The 15,074-nt window shown below is 37.1% G+C and overlaps 1 protein-coding gene and 1 long non-coding RNA gene across 4 annotated transcripts in view; both read left to right on the top strand.

Annotated features, from left to right (window-relative positions):
- The window catches only part of LOC114250295 (diacylglycerol kinase eta), a 184,719-nt gene that overhangs the window by 102,592 nt on the left and 67,053 nt on the right, over window positions 1-15,074 (top strand). For all 3 annotated transcript variants that reach the window (XM_089733103.1, XM_089733102.1, XM_089733104.1), the window contains one exon: window positions 12,130-12,210. In XM_089733103.1, coding sequence (XP_089589229.1) covers window positions 12,130-12,210 — 81 coding nt within the window. The remainder of the gene's footprint in view (window positions 1-12,129; window positions 12,211-15,074) is intronic.
- On the top strand, window positions 4,435-5,755 carry LOC149501547 (uncharacterized). Its single transcript, XR_016324219.1, has 2 exons — window positions 4,435-4,938; window positions 5,456-5,755. It is a non-coding gene; the product is annotated as an uncharacterized LOC149501547 (long non-coding RNA).

The following is a 15,074-nucleotide window of genomic DNA, read 5'->3' as shown; positions in this document are numbered from 1 at the left end:
ATATTGCACAGAACACACATTGCAAGTCAAATTGTTAAGTTTTTAAGTTTCTCCAGAAAAAGTTGGCGTACCTTTATTTTGAAAGTTAGGCGATCAGTGATCATCCTAACATTAAGAGGAAGTGAATTCCAAAGTTGAACAGATTGAACTACGAAAGACGAACGGACTAAACTAGAGTTGTGCGTGGGACAGTGAAGGAGTAAATTATTAGAGGAACGCAAGTCCTTATCGTGCGAAGAATGTAAATATTTAAAGTACTGAGTCAGATAGGAGGGAGGAGTTGGGCATGTTAGTATAGAATGAAGCGCAGTAAGAGCATGTAGATTGCGGCGCTCGCGTATAGGAAGAAAATTTATTTCGGAGCGGTAAGTAGACACGTGGTCATACTTGCGAAGATTAAAAATGAAACGAATGCAGTTGTTGAGAAGGCGGTCGAGTTTGTTCAAAAGGTCTGCATTCAGGTCAAGATAGCATACATCGCCATAGTCAATTATGGGCAGGATTAAAGCTTGAACAAGCATCAACTTTATCTTGAAAGGGAGAAAGTTCTTGAAGCGATAAAGGGCACGCAGAGATCCAGTAACCTTCCGACTAACATTCAACACCTGTACCGCCCAATCAAGTCTAGAATCCATATACAGTCCAAGGTTTTTGACTGATGGGCTCAAAGGTATAATTGCTCCATTATAAGTTACGGGTGGGAGTGAGCTAAAATCTAATCGTCCCAACAAACGGGGACTACCAATAATAATCGCCTGACATTTGGTTGGATTGACCGTCAAACCAAATCTACCAGACCAATCGCATATAGCCTCTAGATCCCCATTCACTCTGCGAACCGCTTCAGACACACAGTCCACAGTAGCCTGCGAGTACAGCTGTAGGTCGTCAGCGTACAGGTGATACGAACACTGAAGGGACTGAGTTATGAGATTGATAAATAGAGAGAAAAGCAAAGGGGAGAGAATTCCGCCTTGAGGGACACCAGTATCTAGATCACGCCATGAAGACGAAGACTCATCAATGCGGACCGATTGCTGGCGCCCTCGAAGATATGATGTAAACCATTTCAGCACCTCAGGCGAAATCATAAGATAGGACAGGATAGATAAAAGGATTTCGTGACTGACGGTATTAAAGGCATTAGAGAAGTCGACCAAAGCCAACAATGTGACTTTAGTATCCTCCATTCCAGCCCTAACATCGCCTGTCACTTTGAGGAGAGCGGAGATGGTGCTGTGGCCTGGTCTGAAGCCAGACTGTAGAGAGTTTATTAAACCATACTTATGAACAAACTGGGACAGTTGGCTATGTACACAGGCCTCCAACACCTTGGACAGAAAAGGGAGAATCGATATGGGACGGAAATGAGTAGGAAGAGTCGGATTAGAGACTTTGGGTAAGGGAATCACAAATGCTTTGCGCCACTGTACAGGAAAAGTACCAGAGGACAAAGATGAATTGATTAAATGTTGTAACGATGGAAGAAGACAATCGAGAATCAGCACTATCATCTGGCGGCTCACTCCGTCGTGACCTACAGCATTGGATCTTATAGAGAGGATTATCTTTTTGATCTCACCCATAGATACCGTGGAAAATTTAAAGGGGTCGATATTTGGAGGGGATAGTCCTTCCAGAAACTCCACAGTACGGCGCGTAGACTGGTGATCCAACGGGATACTTGTAGTAAAGTGCACATTGATATCATCCAGTCCAATTGCCGACTGAAAGCTGTATTGACGTTGTTTGCCAATACCTAGAGTTCCGAGGAACTTCCAGATATTAGCAACTGAAGAAGACGATATATTATGTAGAAAGTAGCGGCGTTTAGCATTTCGTATCACCTGGTTACACCGGTTTCTCGCAATTTTATAAGAAGCCCAATTGTCATCGCATCGGTCCCTCCGGAATTTACGAAAAGCTCTATCTCTACGCCGCATACACATACGCACACCTCTCGTTATCCATGGAGCTGGAGGACGCTTCATCTTCACCTTCCTAACAGGCGCATGGATATCATACAAGTTAAGGATAGTTTCATTAAAAATACGCACTTTATCATCTACAGAAGGTGTGGCCATGAAATCATCCCATTTTAATTCTGACGCATCCTTTTGCAACTGATCTAAATTTAAGCGTTTGAAACTACGTATGCTCATAAGCCTAGGTTGGGACTTCGGAGGACTTAAGGAGTAAGAGAGGAAAATGAGGTCATGATGAGAGAAGCCAGGTGCGGGATATTGACCATGAGATGATACAAGGGTGGGAGAGGAAGTAAGAATTAGATCAAGCCAGGTGTCATTCCCATCACTGTTCCAATGAGTGGCTTGTAGAGGCAGGACTTGAAGATTAGCAGATTCGACGATAGCCAAGAGTTTACAGGATCGAGGTGAATGAACTGCAAGGTCGGTGTTGAAATCACCCATAATGACGTGATGTGAATATTTTGAGCCTAAGGATTCCAGAATTGGTTCGAGACTGGAGAAGTAATCTACAGTGGGAGGACAATAAACAACACCCAGCACTAATTTAACTCCCTTAACGGAAACTTCCAAAAAAAGAAACTCAGCAGAGGTTGAACAGTTTGGTGGAGAACAGTCGAGGATTTTATAAGAAAAAACACTGCGAAGGTAGATAGCAACGCCGCCGCCTCTCCTATCAACACGATCATTCCGAATCAAATCGAAACCAGGAAGAGGATAACTAGTGGAAAGAAGATGAGGCTTTAGCCAGCTCTCGGATATCAGCACAGCATGAACGTCAGTATTATCAAAACTTTCCAGAATTTCACTATAATGACTGGGCACACTTTGCGCATTAATGTGACATAAATTTAGTAGGCCCGAATTTTTGCTAAAACATCGTCGTACACAGTCACCAAGAGTACCAGTTACTGAACAAAAACTATCCTCATTTAACGAAGAAACAGGAGAAAGAGATTCATTGGCAGAAAGATAAAGGTCGTCACATGAATTACTCATAAATTAATCAATGCAATACAAATACAATGCACAATTTAAATATATATACTATTATCCTATATAGAAAACAAATTTTATAAAAGTTATTGATAACTTAAAGCAAATGCAATGAGTTCAAAAACAAAAAACAAAAAGCTGATATCTCTGCACCACCCGCCAGCCAATACACACCGTATACATAATAAAAATAACAATAAAAATAACAATACAGATTATTTTCAGCACACAAAATCAAAACAAAAAAAAAAAATTATAACAAACTATAACAACAATGATATGTACAAAATAAACCAAGAAAATATTAGAATAAAAAAAAAAACAAAAGAAAACTTAGAACTTTGAGTAAAATGGAATGCAAATTAAGTTACATTAATATTTACTCTGTGATTCACTAAGCTGCATCAATGTCAATTTGACAGACTAGGTGTCAGACGCCAATCTGACGACATGATCAGACGTCAGTGCTTAGCTATTAGACTTGCGCAAAACATCACTCCTCAATGTAATGTGATATGACATCACTTTTACAGACAGGTGATATTACTCGAAAACATTACACATCACTCTTAACATTACTCGGTGCGTTCAATAGATACTGTGACGACGAATACATTGTATCTATACACCCGAATCATTACCTAAGTGATGTGTATCAACACATCACTTAGGTAATGATTCGGGTGTGTCATTACAGTAGTGTATTACAATACAAAGTATGAACTTTGTATTGTAATACACTGTTATATTACTTGACAGAGATTGACTTACTTAATAATATAATAATTTTATTTTTTACTTAATATAATTTATTGTGGGATGAACGGATTTCATATGGCGACTTAGACTGCAAATTGAGCTCGACAATAATGTTAATATACGAGAGCAGTAGATGCATTGTTTCGGCGCGATATCCTCAAAGTGCATCCAAGGAGGACTGTACTTTCATTTAGACGCCGTTATTTCTTTCACTTATTAAACACGCATTAAAACAAATAATAAAACTATCTTCAAACAAGTGCTTAAGTAATTCAAATCAAACACAAAAATTAATATGAAATATTACTAAACAATTACGAGCGACTAGCGATTTTACAAAAGTTGCGAATAAAAAATTAAGACCGGCTGGCCGCATGAAAAATATAAACACAAATACCTATATTAAAATTCAGACGTACCATAGGTATAAAAATGTACCTAGCGGCCGGGACATACGGTTCCAAATCACTAGGAATAATTCCGTGTCGCTTGCTCATTTATTTTGCGTCGATCGGTCTGTCTCGCTCGCTCGGTTCCGTTCGTGTATTAAGCAACATTACACGACAAAGAAAGAAACATGTTGGGTGATGGTGTGATGTTTGTTTCCTTCGCGTAATGTGTGATGTTGCATTACATCGTAGAGTAATATTACCCGAGTAATATCACTCGCATTACTTACACATGTCTATTAGCTATGCATTATTACAAAAATGATGTTGTTATTAAAAATAGTAGTTTATATATAATATTAATAACAATAACAATAATGATGATTATAAATTAAAACACTAAGTACACAACCAATGCACCGCAAATCAGTGATTACATTAATTATTAATTTGCATATGATTGAAAACTAAAAACAAACTGTATGGTGGGTAAGGCAAAAATTGAAGGAAGAAGCAATAAAAATAATAATTACAAATTAAAATAAAATTGAAAAATGCAATTTAAATTTCGATCGTTACGAAATAATGGCATTACAATAACTGACCAACACATTAAAAAAATAACAATGTATGTAGGTACAGTGGGATAGACACTTTCACACATACTATAACAAATACACTAATGCTTTCGAAGCCTTGTGGTTGTGCTCTTTGTTTTCACTGTATCGCTCTCAATGCTTTTAGCTGCCGAAGGTTCTTTTATAATTTTGGGGTATCTGGAAACTAGGTGATTCAAGTCGTCCATCGTAGTAAGTTTCTGCCTACTTCCATCGGGTAACTTGATTATGATTTTAGCATCTTGAGTCCAGCAAGCATGCATTCCAAAATGCTGCCGACCTTTGCTAAAAACCACCTGCCTGGTTTTGGTCAAAAACTCCTTGACTGAGATGGGTGAACCTTTTAATTTAGATTTAGCCCTCCACACACCTATCTTGGTATCTAAACTGGAAAACCTTACCAGGATTGGACGATGATGATCTTTATTTTGTGAGCCGATCCTATGACATACATTTATATCTGAAGCAGAAATACCTTTCAGTTCCAACTGCTTATGTGTAATATCTAGAACAATTTTATTACAGTCTTCTTTTTCGACTTCTGGAATGCCCATAAAGATGATAGCTTTTCTTCTGTGTCTGGTCTCAATAATATCTACCATTTGGGAACATTCATTGATTTGTTGCCGGAGAAGATGAAGCATTGAGAAAACTAGCTCTCTGAATGTCCTAAATTCTTCAGAAATTTTTGAAATAGTTTCCTTTGCAGGGGCAGTATTGTTGAGTTGTGCTTCAAGGTCAGCCATTCTTCTTGAGAAGCATTCTTCGAGAGTAGCTTGTGCTGCTTCTATTGTAGCCAGCTGTGACATGTTGCTTAATCCTTCAATTCCAACCTCACAACTTATGAGTGTGCAGAAACTGGCAGGTAGCTAATTATTAAAACTTAGCTTCCATAAAAACTGTCACAAACATTTGTGTGGTCTTCTTATGTTTAGTTTTAAAGAATTGTTAAAAAAAAAATGTCAAAAATATTATTAAATTGAATAAAATTCACTTTTCGACTTGAGAACGCTTGTATTCTTTTCCACTATAATCACAGTATTCGCCAAAACTGCACTATAGATCAATAATATTAAATACAAACAATATTAATCTATTTTCAATTCGACCACATACTTTAAACAGTAACAAACGTTACCCAATTGACAGTAAACAAAGAGTATATTTTTATATGTGTGTGTGTCAAATACATGGTAGTTGTGTAATGTTTTCTTTATTTATTTAAAGTATCTTTTATGCATTATTTAAAAAAATATATTAGCATTGTACACTCCTTCTCTATATTCTCTATTTGTGTGAGAAATTTCATACTCCTCCGTCCGCGTAATTTTCGTAAAAAGGGGTACAAAGTTTTTGCTTCACGTATTAATATACTATAGATTCTTTAATCTCACTACATCAAACAGAGAAAAAAAAATTTGAGCATAACCTTGAACTAAAGCCTTGTTACGATACCTACTAAATAATTAGATTTACGACTACTTTGTGTGAAGCCACATGTCACTCGCAACTCGCTTCTCCGACGTGACCTCATTTCACTAGCTTCATAATGCAGACACTGGAAATTGGGAGTTGTAACATCCGAACCGTTTTCAATCAATCAGTATAGATTCTTTACGAAAAGTTCGGTCTATCTAGACTCTAGGCCGTGTATACATAAATGGTACGTTTTAGTTCGAAGAGCAGATTGTAACTGATCTTATACCCGACTAGCTGTACCCGTCCGCTTCGCTGGGCATTTAAAATTAACATTATTATTTCTCACCCCTACAAAGATTCTCATTATTAATGCTGCCGGCACTGGTGTCGGGAGTCCAACATTCGTATAAATATTAGCCTATCCATTAAGTACATGTATTTTCTACATGGATACCAAGTTTCAAGTCAATCGGATGCACGGTTCAGTAGTTATAAAAACCACTGTAGATTTCTATATTAGTATTATTTAAAGTTACTCAGAGGGAGTTCATCCATGGTAGGACCTCTTGTGAGTCCGCACGGGTAGGCACCAACGCCCCGCCTATTTCTGCCGTGAAGCAGTAATGCGTTTCGGTTTGAAGGGTGGGACAGCCGTTGTAACTATACTTGAGACCTTAGAACTTATATCTCAAGGTGTGTGGCGCATTTACATTGTAGATGTTTATGGGTTCCAGTAACCACTTAACACCAGGTGGGCTGTGAGCTCGTCCACCCATCTAAGCCAAAAAAAAAAACCATCCAGATTCGCTGACGTGCTGACGTCGTTGAGGGACGCTAACCATTCACCACTAAATAGACCGCGATCTCGCCTGCAACAAAAACGAGAATGCTTTAAAGATCATTCGTTCATTTTCCTATCCACATAGATGTTTATAGAATCATCTATTGGCGTGCCTTGTCAGGCAAATCGAACCGTGGGCCGTGATTGCAAACGCATGTCACTCTATCAGGCTGCCACTTCCCTTTCACACCACCGCTCTCGACACCGTGCATATGTGCGTGCGTGTATTAGACACTGCGTTGTTTCGCTGTGTGAGTCGTGTAGTGCGTGTGGCTTTATTTTACAGCAGATTTCTCCTGGTGAAACTGGAAAGGCAGCTGGGCCAACAGTAATTACTCATTAAAAAAAAAAAGATGTGTGGTGATGGGACACCGGATAGGAACGAACTTCCTTATTATAAAAATATTAATTTTAAGTTCTTTTTTAGGTATAAAGAAAATAATTATTCGGGTATACATTTTTCATTATGATTTTTTTATTGATAAAAATGAAAAAAATTACTTTACAAAGTTATCAACTTTATTTTATTCACAATGATTTATAAAAGAATATATAATAGTAATATACAAAGAAACAGCTATTTATTTATATGAATAATAATTATAACCGTCATCACGTAGACTATACATTAGACACTGTATAGCCATCATACTAAGACTATACATAAATAATAAAAATCTTACGTTACGGACGTTTTTTCCCAGTTAGGGTACCCCTCCACATCGTCACATAAGGAACTTCGTTCCAAAAATACATTTCTTTGATGACTTTCGTTAGCTATAAATTCTACTGTTAAAATCTATCAACTCTGACATTCAACATCTGCCAGAAGTCCCGTTTTAAATCTATTTGATGTCAATGTCAAGAATTATTTTAGTTAATAAAACATTTTCATTATTGGAGAGAATTAAGTATTCTAAATGCACAAAAAAGGACTGTACTCTTAACAGACATAATTTCTATACTCGAGAACTCGAACATAAAATGTAAATACGATGGAACAAACATGATGTTCATGTTGTTATGGAAAGCGGGTGAAGATTACAATTTCAAAATTGTAACGTTTTTTTATGATAGTACTTTTGGTTAGACCAACGCTAGACTAACTTAGTATTTGATATATACTTATGATGGACATGACGATTGAATACCGGCACCGACCTCAACTTGAGGTCTAAGCCTCAATAATAAAGTTTGAAGGCTTATCAAACCGGGACGTATGGCTGCGACTGAAACAAACATTTTGGTAATGACGAGCAGGTTCAAAATATGTCCTACGGTCAATAAAGGTGTAAAATGATTGAAACTCTTTAAAGTAGAACTTTACAGAAGCTCTTAAATTGGCATGACTTTACCACTGATTCCAAACGCCGCTTCACCCCTGAGAAGAATAAACAAGAAACCAAGGGTTTGCTGTATTCTAAATATATGTCAAGGTCGTTGGGCCATCTCATTGCTAGGGAAGGGAACGGAATGCATGTGAAGAGCAGCAGATATTCAGCATTGGGTGGACACGGGTTGGAGAAAATAAAAGAGAGGGAAGAGAAATATATGTCATCAATGAAAAATTACAGCTTAGTAACAGTTCTTCATTCGATTAGCGTCATAGTATTTTACTTACTCATTAATGATAGGTACACATTGATTACTCTCCATTATTATTAATAGATAGCGCTATTACAGCTCAAATTCTAGTTGACTTTGAGCATACTGATAACGTCAGCTGTAGGTATGCTAAATTTTAACCTGAAGAAAAAATAAAATTTGTTCCCAAACGCTTCGTCGTGACTTCCGGTCCTGTCTCGTACCCTGACCTAAAAAGATAATATTTTGAAAGAAAGTTTGCAGAAACAGCACCCCGATGGTTGAAAATGGGTAAATAAAAAAAAATTAAACTGTGTAAAGGTCCGGAGTGAAAGATAGAACCACAACGAGATATTACACGTATAATTAGAACTTACCTTGCCACGTTTTGTTTGTTACATAACACTCGTGTGCAAAGTTGATATGTATATTGCCTAAATAAATAATGGAATTCTTGGGGTGGTTGCTTCAAAAGATTAACGACGAATTATAAATTGTTTAATATGATTCAAGAAACAAAATCTCTTATGTTGATGTAGAACTTACATAAGCTTTTAAATCGTTATGATCTATTTGCACTGTTGTTCTGTGAAACACAATTTCTAAATCACAGGGTTTTATCAAACGGTTTGTCGCCAATTTTATTTTTAGTGAAATTTAACCATACTTTCGCTGTTAAGGTACTTTTTATTTTAATTTTAAAACAGTGCAAATAAAGGTCTAAAAGAGCCCCGAGGAGTTGATTACATTAAATTGTGCCCTGGCCAAGGTACGAACTTTTAATTTTCTGTTGGCGACAGATATGCCTAACAACACACAAATCTGGGAAAGTCAATTTCAGGTTTTATTTTATAATATAAATGACTCGAATACTTATTTTTTCTATACTAATATTATAAAGAGGAAAGATTTGTTTGTTTGTTTGTTTCGAATAGGCTCCGAAACTACTGGACCGATTTGAAAAATTATTTAACCATTAGAAGCCGACATTGTCCCTGATGAACATAGGCTACTTTTTTTTTTTTTTTTTTGTTTCATGTGTGTTTTAATGTTTCCGAAGCGAAGCGAGGGCGGGTCGCTAGTAATATTATAAAGAGGAAAGATTTGTTTGTTTGTTTGTTTCGAATAGGCTCCGAAACTACTGGACCGATTTGAAAAATTCTTTAACCATTAGAAGCCGACATTGTCCCTGATGAACATAGGCTACTTTTTTTTTTTTTTTATTTTTTTTTTTTTTGGTTTCATGTGTGTTTTAATGTTTCCGAAGCGAAGCGAGGGCGGGTCGCTAGTTGTAATATAAATACGCTCTTAATATCCAATCAGCCCTATAGTGAAATCTCGTTCTTATTACTACTACTACTACTACTGAACTGGCGCTATGACCCCGAAGTGGCCTTGACCCCTTGGCCTCCGACAATAAACTTTGCCATTCATCCCGGCGCTGCGCAACACCTTGCCAGTCCGACACTTGGAGCTCACGTAAATTTCCTTCCACAGCTTCCAGCAGTGGTACTTGGGCCTACCTACGGGGCGGCGTCCCGCCGGTACACCCGCGTACACCCGTTTCACAGCTCGATCTTGCTCCTGATTTGGTCTTCCTAATTCTATAATTGAAATTATTGAAATAGATAAGTAGGGAAGTATACGTGAAGCAAATACTTTGTATCCCTTTTTACGAAAATTGCGCGGACGGAGGACTATGAATTCCCACACTTATAGAGAATATAGAGAAGGAGTGCAGAATGATAATATTTTTTTAAATTATGCATTAAAAATACATTAAATAAAAAAAAAAACATTAAATACACTACCATGTATTTGACACAAACACGCATGCACACTATTTGAGTTTATTGTCAAACTTTTCTTATTGCTTATAGTCTGCAAATTGAGAATAGATTAAATGTTGTTTTGTCTTTATTAATATTTGTCTAAAGTTTAGTTTGGGCGAAATCTGTGAATATAAAAGTATAAGGGTGGTATATACCTAGTCAGGTCATAAATTCTGTCACATGTTTAATGTAAAATAATTGAAACAAGTTTATTCATTATGTAACCATTCATATACCAAAATGAACTTAACAAAACATAGATTCTTATGATACTAAAGTTTATTCAAAATGACCTCCGTGATTTTGAATGCAGACCTTCAATCTGCGCGGCCAGTCGTCTATCGCAGCATGAACGAGGTCCATGTCAATATCGGGGGCTACCTTAATCAAGGATGTCTTGAGTGACTCCAAATTGGGATGAGGCTTTGAGCACGCCTTTTCCTCCAAGTGTTGCCATATCTTGTAATCTAACGGATTCAAATCTGGACTGGAGGAGGGCCAGTCTTCGTGCCGGATGAAGTCGATTTCTCGCGCCGCCAGCCAGTCTTGTGTGCTCTTCGCTCTATGAGCTGGTGCCGAATATTGTTGGAATACCCAGTGCCTGTTATTAAACATCGTATGAGAAACAGGTTCCACAAGGTTCGTCAGGACTGTATTTTGATACACAACTGCATTCGTTTTTACACCTTTCTCACAAAAATGTACCTCTGTTAAGCCCCAATAAGAAACTCCCAACCATACCATGAGCGAGGACGGAAAATGACCTCGTTGGACACGCGGAATACGGTTGCTCGCTTCTTCACTACTGTGTGCGTACACCTTATCATTTTGTTTTTTGTAGCTCTCTTCTACGGTAAAAATTTTTTCATCCGAAAAAAGAATTTCCCGATATTTTTTTCCCGCGTACCGCTTCAACAAAGCGCGGCATCTCTTCAGTCTCAGGTCCATTAGACGAGCATTCAAACGATGTCCTGTTTTTCTACGATATGCCCGAAGCCCTAAGTCTTCATTTAACACCCTTTTCACCGTGGTTCTGCTTAACCCCATCTGAAGGGCCAACAGTTTCTGCTTACGTTTGGAATTTCTTTGAATTCGCGCCTTCACAGCTTTTATCACTGCTGGAGTCCTAACAGACCGAGGGCGACCACTTCTTGACCTGTCATCTACACTAGAGTCTTCATTGTATCCTTTGATGGTACGATAAACGAATCTTTTGGTTATATTCAAATTTTTTCAGTATGTAAAAAATTTGAATTGGTGCGTAACCGCAACGATGCAACGCAATAACTGCAACACGGTCTTCTTTAAGCGTCCACTCCATATTTAAAAATGAGTAAAATTCTAAAAGTATACATATTTATTTTCATGAACAATTCGAAATTTGAGTTCAATAAACTTTTTTGTGGCCAGCATTCTAAAAGAAAAGTTTTTACTGTGTGACAATACTTATGACCTGACTAGGTAAAGGGGGACCACTAGTTCTTCTAATTACATAGACACCCAAACTAGTACTTCCTACAAGTCCTTGGACACCCTTTGCGATTTGAAATCTAATACTAGGAATCGAGTTTGTTCATTTCTTAGAAGTTCCCCGTAAAACACAAAGAGACGAACAAACTTAATTTACACTTGGAAGGCAAAATACCACATCAACATCGCTTAGTTTTCTTGTTATAAGTACAACAACTGTTTTTTTTTTCATTTTAGAGCCAACTGTGGGACGAATTCGAGCTAGAGGACGCAACGTTTGCCGAGTGTGGCAACACCAACACAAACAACGGATTTGAGGTAAGCTAATATACGTGTTCGAACAACCAATTAATAAGGCTTTATGGAAACTGAAAGGTCCATGTTGAATGCTTATTACTGGTGGTGTGTGTGAATCCGCGCGGGTGGGTACCACCGCCCTGCCTATTTCTGCCGTGAAGCAGTAATGTTTTTCGGTTTGAAGGGTGGGGCAGCCGTTGTAACTATACTGAGACCTTAGAACTTATATCTCAAGGTGGGTGACGCATTTACGTTGTGGATGTCTATGGGCTCCAGTAACCACTTAATTAACACCAGGTGTTATCGTCGACCCATCTAAACAATAAAAAAAAAAACAATAAATGTATCAATTGTATCACTTGTGTCAATTTTCTTAGCCGAATTCTCCTGTCCCAATGATAATAATGTAATAAAATGTAAGTAATTTTTTTTTTCGGAGGATAGGGAGTGTAAAGATTTTGAATTCAAAGCATTACATATAGGTATATGTAGATATTTCTCATAGGTTTTTGCGTAATGCTCGACCTAAGAAAAAGACAGCAAAGTAGATAGATGAAAATGTTGATTTAGAATAGAGTGAAGACATCGAAGATACAGATCGTTTTTTACAGATATTTTTTTGTTATACATATTTTCATCAAACCCAATTTTTTTTATTACAGTAAAGGTTCAGTACCTATTTTTGGTGGAGTAATTAATTATAACTGACATTTCTGTGAATTAAATTTGAAATGTTATTTTGTAATCACAAATGCCTTGCGGCACAGAAACTTTAGGTCAATCCAAACCCTTTGCCGTTGTAATGAAAACATTTTCCTCAATCAGCTTTGTAATTAAGTTGTTTAGGAACAATTGTTCATCTGAAAGTTGAGTGAGTGTGGTATATTTGTCAACATTACAGGCTTGGTTATCGATAATTTGATATTTTCGAAATTGTGGTTAGGATTTCGATATCTACAATCATCTTTACCATCAGAATTAATTTTAATGATTTTTTTATGAATAAATAAACGATCTAAAAAATATGGTCTAGACGTCAGTATCCCAAGAAAGTAGAGAAAAGGCAAAAATAATATCAACGCTATGGTTTCTGAAGTCGATCAATTAATAAAGTGGTCTATTAATAAAAATTACCTTAATAACCAGCAACTTGGTACGAGGATTTATGTTTGTTTTTTTATAACTAAATCTTTGAACGTCATTTCTATCGAGTTTGAGATGTGCGATTAAATAAACCGCATATATTTTTCTCTCAACTTGATCCCCGTGATCTCACCTACCCGTCCGTGCGTATTTGCAAATAGCTCCTAAGAGTACCAAAGATTAAAGATATAGATAGCCTTTATTAACAATTTATACAAATGTTTTACATTTTTCCATCTTATTTGAATAGTTAAGGTAGGTAGGTATTAAAACTTAAATAAAATCCTCTTATTAGACATTCTTTTTAGACACTGGTTTCTTGATCGTCTTGCTGTACAGCATAGCATCCCCAATGATTCTCTATACCAGCGGTCGGGGAACTTTTTTAATTATTATGCCAAAATATTTTTGTGTAAGTTGATATTACCCCATGGTGAAAAACCAAAAAAAACGAAATCGCTTCTTTTTAGTATCTTTCATATTATAGCCCTCATGATAATTTTGAAAAGAAAAGAATAACTAAAAATTTAACGATTCTAAAGAAGTTTCACTTCAGTATTACTCACAAAAGTTTCATTTTTACCCCCCAAATTTTCATTTTACCCCATTTGGGGTAATTTACCCCGGTTCCCCGACCGCTGCTCTATACCAACGATTCGTTAGGATTATTTTTCTGCAGTTGTGTTAAAAAAATGGAACATTAAACCTTAAGAATCCACGCCTGGAGGGTATAGACTGTGATTGACAAAGGCTTGGCGTCCCCTTCCGATGTCTACGTCATCCGTGAGAAGCTCAGTGACCCAGTGACCTAACTTGAAACATCTTGTCTTTTGGCTATAGTTGGCACGCGCTCCCCAATAATCATGTAACATTACATGACTAACGGAGTTTTTAGATACCGTAATGTTGGACTTGGCCGCGCACGTTGAGGCAAACACTTGGAGTCGAGTTTGCAATGAAATAATGGTTGTTTCATCATTCCAACCGAAAAAGATTGTTTGCTCTGAATATTTATTACCACTAATTATCCAAAATACACTGCTTATGTTGTACTTTATAGTATGATGTAGCATGTCACTTGTTTAAAACAGGGAGTTTTTTTTAATTCGACAGTGTTTTTATGTGTGTCTCAGAACGGTTTTTTCTGAGGTGAGCCGATTTTGATGATTCTCGTTTCATTTGGAAGCTGTTGTCTCTCGTGTGGTCCCATTTAAATTTTATCAAGATAAGATCATTAATCATGTATCATATTGATCATAGTGAATTACTTTGACAACATTGATTATTTCTCATTTTATTTCGTTTAACTCTGTATTCTTTTTTGTTAAATATTTTACTATGTTCGTCTTATATATCTGCATCTGCAGACTCACTCCCTTCAAATCGGAAAGCACAACGGCTTCGAAGTGAAAATATGCTGAATAATCAGACATCTGGACTCGAATCCCACACTCTTATTTCTGGTAGGGTGTACTGTAAGCCCATACCGGTAGATAGGACCATCCTGCCTATTTTTGGCACGAAGCAGCCATAAATAGCAAAGGACGGAACATTCATTACGTCTAGCTCTTGATTCCACAATGTAATTGAGATTTTGTTCTCATGTTTCAAGATTGGCGGCGGCATTCGATTAACCGTGGTCAAGATAATACCAGCCAATAATACATAAGTATTGAGTGTAAATCGGTATTAGCAAAGGCTGATGCTTGTCCGAACAAAAGGGCTAAAATTCTTTCTCTTTT

The sequence above is a fragment of the Bombyx mandarina genome, chromosome 15 (genome assembly GCF_030267445.1).
Source record: "Bombyx mandarina strain Sakado chromosome 15, ASM3026744v2".
NCBI lineage: Eukaryota > Metazoa > Arthropoda > Insecta > Lepidoptera > Bombycidae > Bombyx > Bombyx mandarina.
Note: the sequence above shows the minus strand (reverse complement) of the source record. Positions and strands in the feature narration are given on the sequence as shown.